General features: G+C 38.8%; 7 protein-coding genes across 7 annotated transcripts; 6 read left to right on the plus strand and 1 right to left on the minus strand. All coding sequences in view use genetic code 12, as the record gives it.

Annotated features, from left to right (window-relative positions):
* Positions 1-1,207: 1,207 nt before the first annotated feature.
* Positions 1,208-2,317, plus strand: CANMA_002508 (threonine aldolase; the record flags this gene model as incomplete). The annotated part of the gene is made up of 1 exon (XM_051814585.1): positions 1,208-2,317. The coding sequence occupies one exon, from the start codon at positions 1,208-1,210 to the stop codon at positions 2,315-2,317; it is 1,110 nt and encodes a 369-aa protein (XP_051671944.1).
* Positions 2,318-2,389: 72 nt separating this feature from the next.
* On the plus strand, positions 2,390-3,250 carry LYS5 (holo-[acyl-carrier-protein] synthase; the record flags this gene model as incomplete). Its single annotated transcript, XM_051814586.1, has 1 exon — positions 2,390-3,250. One exon carries the CDS (start codon positions 2,390-2,392, stop codon positions 3,248-3,250), a length of 861 nt encoding a protein of 286 aa, XP_051671945.1.
* A 152-nt stretch (positions 3,251-3,402) lies between these two features.
* PGA39 (Pga39p) lies at positions 3,403-4,086 on the minus strand (the record flags this gene model as incomplete). Its single annotated transcript, XM_051814587.1, has 1 exon — positions 3,403-4,086. One exon carries the CDS (start codon positions 4,084-4,086, stop codon positions 3,403-3,405), a length of 684 nt encoding a protein of 227 aa, XP_051671946.1.
* Positions 4,087-5,919: 1,833 nt separating this feature from the next.
* On the plus strand, positions 5,920-7,002 carry CDC43 (protein geranylgeranyltransferase type I subunit; the record flags this gene model as incomplete). The annotated part of the gene is made up of 1 exon (XM_051814588.1): positions 5,920-7,002. One exon carries the CDS (start codon positions 5,920-5,922, stop codon positions 7,000-7,002), a length of 1,083 nt encoding a protein of 360 aa, XP_051671947.1.
* Positions 7,003-7,268: 266 nt separating this feature from the next.
* CANMA_002512 (uncharacterized protein) lies at positions 7,269-8,303 on the plus strand (the record flags this gene model as incomplete). The annotated part of the gene is made up of 1 exon (XM_051814589.1): positions 7,269-8,303. The coding sequence occupies one exon, from the start codon at positions 7,269-7,271 to the stop codon at positions 8,301-8,303; it is 1,035 nt and encodes a 344-aa protein (XP_051671948.1).
* A 245-nt stretch (positions 8,304-8,548) lies between these two features.
* PEX14 (Pex14p) lies at positions 8,549-9,877 on the plus strand (the record flags this gene model as incomplete). The annotated part of the gene is made up of 1 exon (XM_051814590.1): positions 8,549-9,877. The coding sequence occupies one exon, from the start codon at positions 8,549-8,551 to the stop codon at positions 9,875-9,877; it is 1,329 nt and encodes a 442-aa protein (XP_051671949.1).
* A 683-nt stretch (positions 9,878-10,560) lies between these two features.
* On the plus strand, positions 10,561-13,725 carry CANMA_002514 (uncharacterized protein; the record flags this gene model as incomplete). Its single annotated transcript, XM_051814591.1, has 2 exons — positions 10,561-11,648; positions 12,231-13,725. The coding sequence occupies 2 exons, from the start codon at positions 10,561-10,563 to the stop codon at positions 13,723-13,725; spliced, it is 2,583 nt and encodes an 860-aa protein (XP_051671950.1).
* Between the last annotated feature and the right edge of the window lie 57 nt (positions 13,726-13,782).

Raw genomic sequence — 13,782 nt, forward strand, 5'->3', positions numbered from 1 at the left:
AAAAAAAATGGGGGAGTTAAGGAAATTGAAGTACGATTTATAGCATGGTTTTGAAGTAATTGGGTTGTATATAATCTCCATTTATTTTTTTATCTTTTAATAATTTGGTTTTTGTGTCGAGGTTAAGCGCATTCCATAGCTGAATTAGGAAAAAAGAGCAAAAGGAGGTCGACAATATGCAATACAAAGCTTATATAAGCTACTACTGGAAGTACATCCATCCACATTTACTTAATGTTACTTACCTCATTTGGAGACTATATGCTTCTCTTTCTATTGTGAGTTTTCGCCGAGTTAAGTTTCTTGGGGAGCCGCTAATCTCTCCTAAGTTTTGAGGAATCATTTTACTGTCGATTTCCTAATCTTGGGTTTTGGGATATGTTCTCATTCTGCTGATCAACCAAGAAAATTTGCGTCGGTATACGCTACAACAGTTTTTGTTGTGTCAAGTTGCACCAAACCTAGTTGCTCTCACAGTTCTTTGCAATGAAAATTAGCATTCAGACTACAGGTCTGGGCCAGTTTGAGTTTATGCCGTTGCATGAACTTGCAGATGTGCGTTTGCTTCCCCCCTGTCATTTCACACTCAATTTTAGGGCTGATAAACCTATAATTTTCGGAAATTGCCTCAATTGATATCATTTTCACTTGAAGCTGTAAACCTTTCTTCATCTCAAACTTGAAATCTTTTGCAACTGGTTTAACTGACTTATACTTCTGATGAAAGATTCAGTAATCAATAAAGTTTATGATGACACAAAATTGAACTTCCTTTAGTTAGTCCCTTAGCGGCAGTCGTTACTCTTGGTAAAACCAAGGCCGTAAACAGAAAGCACAAACGCCGAATGGATGCCAAGCTCAAACTTTAACTGGTAAATGACAATACTCTATCATGAGTGTATGTTATGAGTTTCCGACAAGTGGGATCATTCTGGAAGGTCATAAGCAAAGAAAAAAATTGTTAAAAATACCATGGTATGCATTAATTTTTCTTCAGTTAGTTCATATAAGCTCCTACTACTGACTTGGACTGGTTGAGCACTTGTAAGAGTATGCATAGTTTCGTTTTAATGTTCCGCCTTTGATTAAAATGCTACCATTTACTCCGTGCGGCATGAAGTTTTTCGAAACTGCAACGTTGAGGAGTGACTAATTGATAGCCATCCTTCATCTTGAGGTAAGTTCATCCGCCCCACCCCTTTTGAAGATGGGTTTCTCATTATATACTCAGCAAAGCCCAGCACACAATGATTTCCGGAGCGATACATTCACCACACCTACATTATCCATGATCAATTCCTTAGCCACAACGACGCTTGGAGATGCAGTCTATAACGAAGATTCCAAAACAATCGAATTGGAGAAAAAAGTTGCCGACATGACTGGCAAAGAAGCAGGGTTGTATTGTGTGAGTGGGACTTTATCCAATCAATTGGCCATGAGAGTCAACCTATTGCAGCCTCCGTATAGTGTGTTGTGTGACCACCGTGGACACGTATACGTTCACGAAGCCGGCGGGATGTCGACTTTAACACAAGCCATGGCCCAGCCAATTAAGCCCAAGAATGGTGTCCACTTGACTTTGGAAGATGATATTTTACCCAATTTTATTCCTGATGATGGCGAAATTCATGGTGCACCCACTAAATTGATTTGTCTTGAAAACACATTGCACGGGATGGTCTTCCCCTTGGATGAAATCAAAAGGATTTCTAAGTTTTGTAAAGAGAATGATGTCAGATTACATTTAGACGGAGCTAGATTGTGGAATGCCAGTGTGGCGTCGGGGATTTCGTTGAAGGAGTATAGTAAATATTTTGATAGCGTTTCATTGTGTTTATCGAAAACCTTGGGTGCACCAATTGGAACGGTGTTGGTGGGAGACAAGAAGTTTATCTTGAAAGCCAACCATTTCAAGAAGCAGAATGGTGGTGGTATTAGACAAAGTGGATTGCTAGCCAGTATGGCGATTGTGGCCATTGACGAAAACTATTCAAAATTGCAAAGAACGCACGATATGGCGAAAGAATTGGGGCAGTTGTGCAAAGAGAAAGGCATTGTATTGGAGCATCCAGTGGATACGAATTTCGTGTTTGTTGATATTGCTGCTAACAAAATCAATCCTGATAAGTTGATTGAAATTAGTGACAAGTATGGAGTGAAAATATATTCTGGAAGAGTCTCCTTCCATTATCAAATATCACAAGACTCGTTTGAAAAGGCGAAAAAGGTGATTGTTGAAGCTTTTGAATATGCTAAGGAGCATCCATATGAAGACAATCACAATTTTAAATTCTATACTGCTGAGAATAAGTAGTGTGTAGTCAATACAAAGAAAAAAAAATTTTGATAAATCATCAACATCTCTTATCTCCACGAGTATACGTGAATGGTTGGCAGCTATGACTTTGAAAATAGTATAATTGTTGTATACACACGAATCACTCCCAATCTAGTTGAGTTTTTACAAAACGACTTCAATTTTGAGTTGACACTAAGACTATTGGATGATTTAAAATTACAATTGAAGATTCTGCAGTTGGTGCCACCACTCAGGTATAAACAGTTGATCTCAACTTTGTTTACGAGGTATACCTTGAATACAGTCTTGGGAAAACCAGCGTTTCAGAACTTATCGTTTGAGTATAACAGATATGGGAAGCCATGCATTGAAGGGCTTGAATTCAATACATCCTCATCAAATAATGTCGTTGTCGTTGTCATTAATTCATTTCCAGTTGGAATAGATTTGTCACATTCGATGCAGAATATCTCCCCCACAAACTACCGGGAGCAGTTTGCACCAGTTTTTAACAAGTCGGAATTGGATCAGCTTGACTCCTACTTCAAGTTCAATCATTTTTGGACCTTGAAGGAAGCATTCACCAAGTTTCTTGGGTGTGGATTAAATGTAAATCTAGCTGATTTCCACTTTCAGTTAGATGCCGAGGACGAATTTAATGAAAATGACTATTTTGTGACTCAATGCCCCAATGATCAAGCAATAAAGCCTGTTAACGTAAGATGGTATGATAAAATTGCAACCAACGCCGATAAGTTGTACGAGGAAAAGAATGAGTTTGTTGTCGGTTTTGCTAATGAATTTTATTGCCGTAGTAATGTGATTGAAAAAGCACACGGCGATCTATTACCCGTTATTTGCTCGGTTGTCACGCAGCAAAGGAATGCAGAGATAAAAACTTACGAGATGGATTTCCTAACAGCGCTAGCGCAAAGTGATTGTTCTTAAACAATTTAGACCTGCCTAATCTTACAGTAGAGTAGCTTCTCCTTTAAAAGGGTATTAAATTGAATACAAAAAAAATTAAACAAAATTATAAAACTGTAATCTAACTTCAAGTGAAAAAGCATGAACATTTACCCCAAAACAAAAAAACACTTTTAGATCAACAAAGCTCCAACAATAGCTCCGAAAGCAACCATTCCAGCACCTGGGTTGGCCAAAAGACCGTTACCGGCAGCAGAGGAACTTCCACTAGATCCACCGCTACTACCACTGGAAGAAGAGCTTCCACTGGATCCGCTACCACCACTGGTAGAGCTCTTGGAACCACCACTGGTTGAACTCTTGGAACCACCACTGGTAGAGCTTCCACCCGAACCACCACCTGCAGCGCCAGATTCTTCAGTTTCTTCTGAATCATCAGTAGCAGTAGAATCTCCAGTTTCCTCTGAGTCATCAGTAGCAGTAGAATCTCCAGTTTCTTCTTCACCTCCTTCGGTAGAACTGGAGTCTTCGGTTTCATCGGAACCCTCTTCGGTGGAAGAAGAGTCATCAGTCTCTTCGGAACCACCTTCAGTAGCGCTTGAATCTTCAGTCTCGTCAGATCCGCCTTCAGTAGCGCTTGAATCTTCAGTCTCGTCAGATCCGCCCCCAGTGGCAGTAGAATCAGAATCTTCGGTTGACTCAGAATCTTCAGTTGAGCCTGAGCCAGTAGCAGCGGCTTCTGAAGACGAGTCACCGTCGGCTCTCTTAACTACGCCCAATTTTTTAGAGCCGTCAAAGGCAGTGGCGTTGACTGAAAGGATTGCTGAGCAAATAATTGTCAAAGTTGAGACCTTCATTGTGAGTGTATATGGTTAATTGAGTATGTTATACGTAGTTAGAACAGAAAAGAAAAGAAAAGAAAAAGGAGAGTTGTGAAAGACATTATAAAAGTAATAGGGTTCCATACGAGGGTATTTATACAACGCAGAACAGCAAGCTTATATCGCCCCCAACGCGTCAAAAATGATAAGTTATGAGACTTTCAATTAGACGGGAAAAGAGCAAAAAAAGACCTAAAAATAGGAATCAGAATGTCTACACTTGTGGTTGTTGTTTCATTTATTCTAACTGTTGTGCATATACATAAAATTAAGGTGTAATTTTAGTGTTGTTAGTATTAGTGTAATAAGGCAAATTAAATAAGTTTTATTGTTTTAAATTTTGTTTGCTTTAGAGGGAACAGTTGTGGTTGTGAAAAAAGAGACAAAAGGTAAATGTGACACAAATGTATTTTGAATTTTGGGAGTTTAGTAACTCACACATACCCCCTATATTTATATTGTATTGTTACGTATAACCATAAACACACACACAGTCACAGAGCCACACACAGCAGTGAGAGAAAAATTAACTTTTAAGTATCGTCCCCCCACTATGTTTAAACAGTCGTACTAGTACAGTTGGTGGCTGAGATCCTTTTTCTATTTTCTTTTTTGTTTTTGTTTCTTGTTTTTTTTTATTTCAACTGTTTGTCACAAGCCGCCCAAAATAGTTCATCTCTTGGCATTTATAGCATTTGTGTGTAAATATAATCTTTCTTTCTTCACTACAGGAACCTAAATCCCACTTACAGGGCCCCATACATCCTCTCTCCCCCGCAAACATTTTAAAAAAAAATTACAAAGGGAAATTGAGTACCGATACGATTCATAAAAGAAAGAACTGTGGAGTACAAGTACCAACGCTCAGGCCAACAAAGGTTACACAGCCTATTGGCATTGCCACAACCAACCAAACTAAGGTACCCAAAGAATAAAGCCCACGCTTCCTCTCTCTGTAGAATAAGTACGAGGCTATGCTGAGATTGTGCCATTGTAGACTATAATCTAACCTTTGTTGAATAAATCTCCTCCCCCCTCTATCACTCCCCTTAAAAGGTAAATTAAATCCCAAAAAGGAATAGATAACAGTAAACTGAAACTGAAACTGAAATTCACGATTTGATAATGGAATACACACACATACACACACTCATGTATATGTATATATATATAGCAACCCCACCAATGAGGCCACGTTTCTCCCATTCAACAAACATTTCGCATAAAAAAAGATCGGCCCACGAGGTGTGGATATGCCTGCATACAAAATATGTACTTTTTAGTCCATTATACAGGTTTGGCGTTATTCAAGTTAAAGAATGTAACTTCTTAAGTTGCTTTTTGTCGTTTTACAATACACTATGAGAGCAAAGGGTTGCCTAGAGTGCTTTGGTGGGGGGAGGGGGTTGGAGTCTCCTACAAAGTCGCAGCCTCTAGCCACAAAGATGTTTGTTTAGCGCGCTGGCTGCATCTATGGTTGTCCCACAATCCGAGTTGGAGATAATTGACCACACCAACGCTCCTATTGTAAAGACAGGCGAAAAAAAAAAAAACAAAAAACGAAAAAGACGAGGATAGCATTTCGGATTCTGACATTGTTTCCGGTGAATTGTTTGCGCATTTGCATTTATGTGGCTACCTTGCCATGTGGGAAGGACACCCGCTTATGTCGTGAAACAATGAAAAGTGACATTAACCAAAAGAACGGAAATAGAAAAAGTAAAAAACAAAAAAACAAAAAAATGGCATTTGCCTGAGAGACGTCTAACGCAACATAAACTTGACGTCTGTCGCTTGCTCTTTCCTTTCATGTCCTTGTTACATGCCAAGCATGAGAAGTTTTTCAATAGGTGTCTAACCGCATTGCCTTCTGGAGCAGCGTCGGAGGATTCAAATAAATTGGCCATTATTTTCTTTTGTCTACAAGGACTTCAACTTTTGAAGAAATTGAACTTCAGCAAAGAGGAGTGTCAGTATCACGAGAACTACATCTGGGATCTGTTTTATATTGAAAAAGAGTCATATGCCACATATAGGTCAACGCTGTATTTCAGTAATGCTGGAGAGGAGTACGATTACGGCAACATATCCGCTTGCTTTTTCGCATTGGCGAGCTTGGTAACTTTACGATCAGATCTCAAGCGATTGAATAGAACAAAAATTATCAAATATTTGCAAAAGTGTCAAGTCAATGACGGGCCTGACAAGGGGGGCTTTGTACCGTTTTTTAACGAATATGGCTTTGGAGAACCCGATCTAAGACAATGCTATATGGCTTTGCTCATACGAAAATTGCTTCTCTCTAGGGGAGATGTTCAAGAGGATATCGATCTAGAATCACTACAGAAATTTATTCTAAGCAGGTTGAGCTTAAATGGGGGATTTAGCTCTAGGGTACTAGACGAAGCACATCTAGGTTTCACGTTCTGCGCCATCGCATCGCTTAAACTTCTAGGGTACCCTGTGAAGGACCTCGCAAATACTCGAAATTGGCTACTACATAGGCAGATCAGTTACCCTGAACTGCTATTTTCAGATATCGATTATGATTATTTTAAAGATCTGGATACTGGTGGCTTTAATGGAAGGGAGAACAAACTTGGGGACACTTGTTACTCTTGGTGGTGCAGTGGCAGCTTATACTTGATGAACCCTAAAAGCATATCACTTCTAGATATACCTCAAGCAGAGAACTTTCTTTTGAACTGTACTCAGAATACCATACTAGGTGGATTTTCTTCAACATCGGAAGCAACGCCGGATCCTATGCATTCATGCTTAGCACTTGCAAGCTTGTCACTTTGGGATTACGAAAAGTACAACTTGGATGAAATTGAACCGGCATTTGTGATGTCGAAAAAGCAGTTAGATCTGTATACTCTTCCAAAGTAAATCTGTAAATAAAAGCCTATTCCTTCACGTGACCTTTTTCTTTTCTTTTTCCCCAAAGGGTTTTCCTTTTTGTCTTTTTTATTTTTTTTTTGTCGCCCAGTAATATACAACCACTTTTAGTCTTACACCCAAGCAGATACACACCTCGGTTTGAAAATTTACTGGTTACCACCCAACCAGACCTTATTCCATTCCTGTATAACACATATACAAACTCACTGGCTTCCTAAAAATTAGCAATCTTTTTGTTTACACATGGCCCTTAAATGTCTTCGATAGCAACTTCTACCCCCACACACCATGATTCGCCACACGCAACGAAAAAGATCCCCTCTACAAAGTCACCCGATGCAACAGCACATCTCTTGTCTGGGGCTTCGGCTGGGCTAATTTCAGCAATTACACTTCAACCATTTGATTTATTGAAAACAAGGTTGCAGCAACAACAATACACCAACAAACATGAGGTAAGAACGTCACTCATTAAGGAATTGAAAAAATTGTCAAAAGTGAAGGATCTATGGCGTGGGACCTTGCCATCAGCTCTACGCACCTCAATTGGAGCAGGTCTTTACTTTACCATTTTGTCCAAAATGAGATCTACATGGGCCATGTACCGAACAGAGCATAGTCGCAATGGAGAGGTTGACATGAAATCAGAATCTTCCATTTTACCAAAATTGACTCCAATGGAAAATTTAACCACTGGGTTTGTTGCGAGAGCAATTGTTGGCTACATAACAATGCCTATAACAGTTTTGAAAACCCGATTTGAGAGCAACTTGTACAACTATAACTCAATGTATGAGGGAATCCTGGGGGTGTATTTAGACAAGAGCGGTTTGCAGCCAGACAGACAATCAACAATTAAAAGTCAAGGTTCAGTCAAAAACTTCTTTCGGGGTTCGACTGTAACATTGATAAGAGATTGTCCATATGCTGGATTATACGTCTTGACTTACGAACTGTTTAAAAATGATTTGTTGCCAACATTGATTCCACGACACCTCGGGGGTGCTCACCATTCTGGGTTGATAAACTCCACCGCTGCAGTTTTGGCAGCAACTACTTGCACAACTATAACAGCTCCATTTGATGCCATCAAGACAAGACTACAGTTAACCAATGGAGGATCTATACGGAAAACGGTTTTGACACTCTTGCGTGAAGATGGTGGGGTAAAAAACTTGTTTAGAGGACTAAGTTTAAGGTTGGGCAGAAAAGGTGTCAGTTCAGGGATCAGTTGGTTTATTTATGAAGAGTTGATTAAAAGCAACTTTGTAAGGAGGCATTTTGCATAGCTTGTATATAGAGATGTCTGTATTTATTAGAGGCTGTTTCGTTTTATCTTGTCCTGTCTTCTTTTTCTCTGTTCTGGCTTGGATCGTTTTTTTTATCCGCGGGAACACTGCTTAGTAAGGACCGAAATTGAAAAAGAAAAAAAAAAAATTGGCGAGATATCCTCATGCGGAGAACAAACTTCCAAATTTTATCATCTGAGTGATAGAGAAGCTTCTTTCTACAATCTATCTATTCTTCAAAGATCATGAATGACGAGTTGATCAATAGTGCAGTGTCCTTTTTGAGGGACCCTAATGTGGCATCAGCAGCATTAACTAAGAAAGTGGAGTTTTTGGAGTCTAAAGGGTTGAATCAGGAGGAGATTGAGGAAGCGTTGAAGAGGGTCAACGAACCGGAATCATCATCTTCGACAAGCGTTACACCATCGAGTAGCAATACGACAACCACATCTCACCAACAATCACAGCCACAACAACAACAGTTGCCTATTGATTACTATAACGTTGCGCCTCCCGTACCTGAAAGATCATGGAAGGATTATTTTATCATGGCAACAGCCACTGCAGGTGTAACTTATGGATTATACCAAGTTGTGACCAAGTATCTTGTGCCATCGATAATTCCTCCAAGCCAGTCATCAATCGAACAAGATAAGGAAGTGATTAATGAAGAGTTTATCAAGATAGACAAGATTTTGGAGCAATTAACGAAAGAACAAGAGGAGATTAAAACTGCAAACGAGGAAAAGTTGAAGGATATAGATACAGTCATTGAAAACATTAATGATTTCCTAGCCAGATATAACAAGGATAAATTCACCTTTGACGATAATTTGAAGTTGATGAGATTGGAAATTGACAACTTGAGCAACTCGATTGAAAAGAATATGAAGTTAAACAAAGAAGATGTCAATTATGAGTTAATCGGTCTTAAGGATGAATTGCAAAGTTTGAAAAACTTGATTCAAGTGAGGGGAGCAAACTCGTCAGGCGGTAGTGCTGGTGCTGGTGTATCGAATGGAGCTTCCAACAATGCTGGTAGAAATATAGCACCTGTATCTTCTATTCCATCTGCTAGTGAGATCTTGAAACGTGCAAAAGCCAAAAATGAAGCTCCAACAGCTGCACCATCGCCTTCATCAGCATCATCTGCCCCATCTGCAGCAACGACAACGCAACAGGCTTCAAGCACTCCATCACAAGCGCCAGCCACGACCTCAAAGGACGAAACACCTAAACCAGAGGGATCAGGGGACCGTCTTGGAGGCTGGTCATTAGGCAAAGTTACTTCAGCAGGTATTCCAGCCTGGCAAATGAAGCATAGAGAGCAAGAACTACACGACGAACTTGGCCAAGGAAACGAACTATCCTCATCTATCCCAGCCTGGCAGAAAGACGGAGCTAAATCAGAAACTAAAACAGAGGCTGAAATTGATGAAAAAATCAAGAGTGCAGGAATCCCCCCATGGCAACTACCTTCAGCTGAAAACAAGTCTGCTGCTGGTGAAAAGTCAGACGAGAAAACCAGTGGAATTCCTCTGTGGCAAAACGCTGCATCTACTACAGGTGTGTAAGTGAAGTTTTCATAATAATTACAAGGTATAGTTATATACATAGAGTGACTGTATAATTGAAAAGAGATAATGTCTACTAACCCCCTGATAAAAAGGGTGGAAATTAAAGATGTACGTGTATTGTTCAAAAATGTATATTGATAATTCAATTATTTAATTGGATATTAAATATTAAAAAGATTACAAAAAAAGAAACGAACAACAGAAATTAGAGAAGTAAAAAAAAAAAAAGAAAATTGACTTTCAAACCTCCAAGGTTCATCAACAACACAGAAAGAGTCAACTGCCAAAGAGCACATTCATTTTCAGTTTTAATAAGTAGGTGCAGAAGCCAAATACCACCACAGGGTTGAATAAAAGGGAGTACTAAGAGATATATATATATATATTAAGTTATATATATACAACACTACAAACCTTTTGAAATTTTTGTTTGGCTTTGTTTTTTTATTTTTATTTGAAAAGATTACACCTATCATAGTGTTCTTGCACATTACTTGTTCTTAGAGTCACATTTTGGTTTACTTTCAATTCACATCAGGCTGTTTAAATTTTATATCTAATTTATTTTTCAAGAAGAAGGGTTTTTTTATTTGGGATAGTCTTGGATTTTTATTTGTTTTGTTTTGTTTGGTATTGTATTTTGTTCAACCTAATAATTTTATATGCATACTGTTTAAATCATGTCATCAACAACTATTTACCCAAAAAGACAAACAGAGTCGATTCCGTTTAGCCAACAGTTGGAAGTCATCAACAAAGTGAGTCTCAATAACTCGAAAAATCAACAACAAACTGCTAAATATCATCAGAACTATCACCACCAGAATAATAGATTCCAAGGTAACCATCACCATGGCAATAGCAACCACATGAACAAGGGTGCCCATGGTTCTAATGGGTATAATAACCATCATTTGCAGCAGCAAAATAAGTATGCGTTGGCAGCTGTTGCAGCGGCAGCGGCAGTTCAACACCAGCAACAACAAACATTCTTGTTGCAACAGCAGGCTGCATTGGCGAAGAAGCAGCAACAGCAACAGCAACAGCAGAAACAACAGTTGCAGCAACAACAACTTCAACAACAGCAGTATCAATATCAGCAGTATCAGCAACAACAGCAGCAGCAACATCATCATCAACATACTCAACAGCGGTATCAACCCATGAGTGGAAATCAATTTCTTCAACAACAGAAGTATCAAGGATATTCCCACCCTGCTCAAGAACAAGGGTTTGCTTCTTACAGCATCCAACAGCCGCAAGTATTCACACAACCGCCTCCTCAAGTATTTGCTGATCTCAACAATTCATCATTACTTGATCAAAATACCACAGGAGGAAGTGGACAGTCCCAATTGAAGACCAACTTTTTGATGTCGAATGGAAGCTCAAACTCTGTCAACTCTTCGACATCTTCGTCAAATTCAACACCTACTGGTTATCAACGAGTGTTTGACAATGGTTCAGTCAAGAGTTTTGAAAATAGAGGATCGATTGACAAGAGCTCACCCCCAAATTTGTTTTTGCCCACCAATGTATCAGCCATGAGTGGTGCACCATTCCTCAACTCTCCCACTTTAGCAACCACTCCTACTCAGGGCAATATCTGGAATGAGGCCAACAACAATGGAAATTCTACTCCAACTACTGCTGCTTCGTCTGGGTCAATCTGGGCTAAAAGCACTGACGGTTCCGGGTTGTTGGGTACCGCCAAAAACACAAGTATGAATACAGGTCCAATTTCAAGCTTTGCCGGATCTAAAATTTGGTAAGTTATTATTTAATTCTGGGAAGAGAACACTTTTTCAATCCTGGTGTTAATCCTATCATTGTTTTGTCTTTTTTATTATTATGTTACTTATTAGACGTGTTTGTCTTGTTTTTTTTATTTTTCAATTTTGTCATTTTGTTGGATTTTTTTGATTAAATTATTTTTGTTTGTCTTTTTATGTTTGTTTTTTTGTTTCAAAGAGTGTTAAAGTCATTTTGGTTTAAGCAAAAAAGGTGGGTTGGTAGATGGGAGTGTATTTTTTAAGGAGTATAGTTTGTATCTTAGAATTATCTTTAATGGAATCAAAGTAATATGGAAAAAGTGTAACTGGAGCTTTAACAAGGAAGACATAAACTGAGATTCAGATCTGATCTAAAAAGTGCTAGTGAGTACGGCTTAAAAAGGCGGTTTGGACTGTCTCGTAAATTGTTGCAAAACCCTCGTAAGCGCATACTTCAAAAAAACCGGAGGACAGGCAAAGAAAAAAAGAAAAAGAAAAAAAAAGGCTAACTTTATACGACTTAGTATAAAGAGTAAGACAAATGATGAAAATTTTACCCCCTTATGGCTTGATGAAAGCCTTCGAGAGCAAATCATGAGTGATCATAAGTTTGATGCCGAGTCCAATGACAAAGAGGCGATTATTTCCATCCAATCAAACTCCTACGACAATGCTTTAGAATTCCTCAAAGAACATAAAGAGGTGGGCACTATTGATCAAGGTAAACTTGTTCGTAAACTCGACTGGATCATTTTACCCATACTCTGTGGAATCTACCTCTTGCAATATTTGGATAAATTATTGCTCAATTATGCGGCGGCAATGGGCATCAAGGAGAATCTCAAAGGAAACGAATTTGCCAATTTGTCAACAATATTCTACGCTGCTTATATTTTTGGAGAGCCGTTTGTCACTTATTGTTTGCAGAAATTCCCCCTTGGCAAAACCATGGGTGTTTTCATTATACTATGGGGCGTGGTTGTTGCATGCCATTCAGCAACGTCAACGTATGCGTCATTGATGGTGGTGAGAACAATCTTGGGAATATTTGAATCCTCCAGTGCTGTTGGTTTGATAATCATTAGCGGATTGTACTATACAAAACGACAACAAGTGGCACGTATGGGAATCTGGTCGGTAATGGCTGGTGTTGGTACAATAATTGGTGGGTTGTTATCGTTTGGGTTCCAGCATATCAAGAGTACAACATTCAAATCATGGCAGATCCTATTTCTAGTAATGGGGGTCATAACTGTTGTCTTTGGGATCATTGTGTTTTTCTTTCTCCCCGATAACGTGCATACATGTTGGTTCTTAAATGAAAACGAAAGGTTGTATATTTTGGAAAATGTTGTCAGGGTGAATCAAACTGGTACAAAGAGCACAAAGTTCAAAAGACAACAAATTTTTGAACTCGTGCTTGACAAGTTTACTTGGCTCTACATCCTTTTAACACTTTGCTCTCAAATAGTCACTGGTGCAATTGGGACTTTTAGTGTAACCATTACATTAACATTTGGCTTTAATAATTACCAGTCTGCTTTGCTACAGTTGCCCGTTGGTGCCTTAATTGTTATAATAATTATAACCACAACTCAACTTGTTGCTCAATTTGGTCATCACACCTTGTTTTTGACATCAATGTTTTTTCCAACCATCATTGGTGCTATTGTGTTGATCATTTCACCCAACAAGGTTGGTAACTTGTTATCGTTGTATTTGTTATACAGTGGGTCCTCGTGTGTTACGTTAATTTACGCATGGATAGGAGCAAACACAGCTGGGGCAAGCAAGAAATTTATGCGCAGTGCTCTGGTTATGATTGCATTTTCAGTAGCAAACATTATCGGACCTCAATTATTTCAGGCATATAGTGCACCCGACTATCATCCAGCAAAAATTGTCATCTTGGTTACCCAATGTTTATGCGTACCGTTGACCTTGTTCATTGGATGGATGCTTAAACGCGAAAACATGAAAAGAGAGCAAGATCAAACTCAAGAGATTGTTGATGATATTGAATTCTTGGATAAAACTGATATTGAAAATAGACAATTTAGGTATATATACTAGTCGTCACGGTTGTTGTTCAACAAACGCAAGATGAATAAAAACAAGTTAATAATATCA

The sequence above is a fragment of the Candida margitis genome (assembly GCF_024628925.1).
Source record: "Candida margitis strain CBS 14175 chromosome Unknown scaffold7, whole genome shotgun sequence".
In the NCBI taxonomy this organism is placed as follows: Eukaryota; Fungi; Ascomycota; class Pichiomycetes; order Serinales; family Debaryomycetaceae; genus Lodderomyces; species Lodderomyces margitis.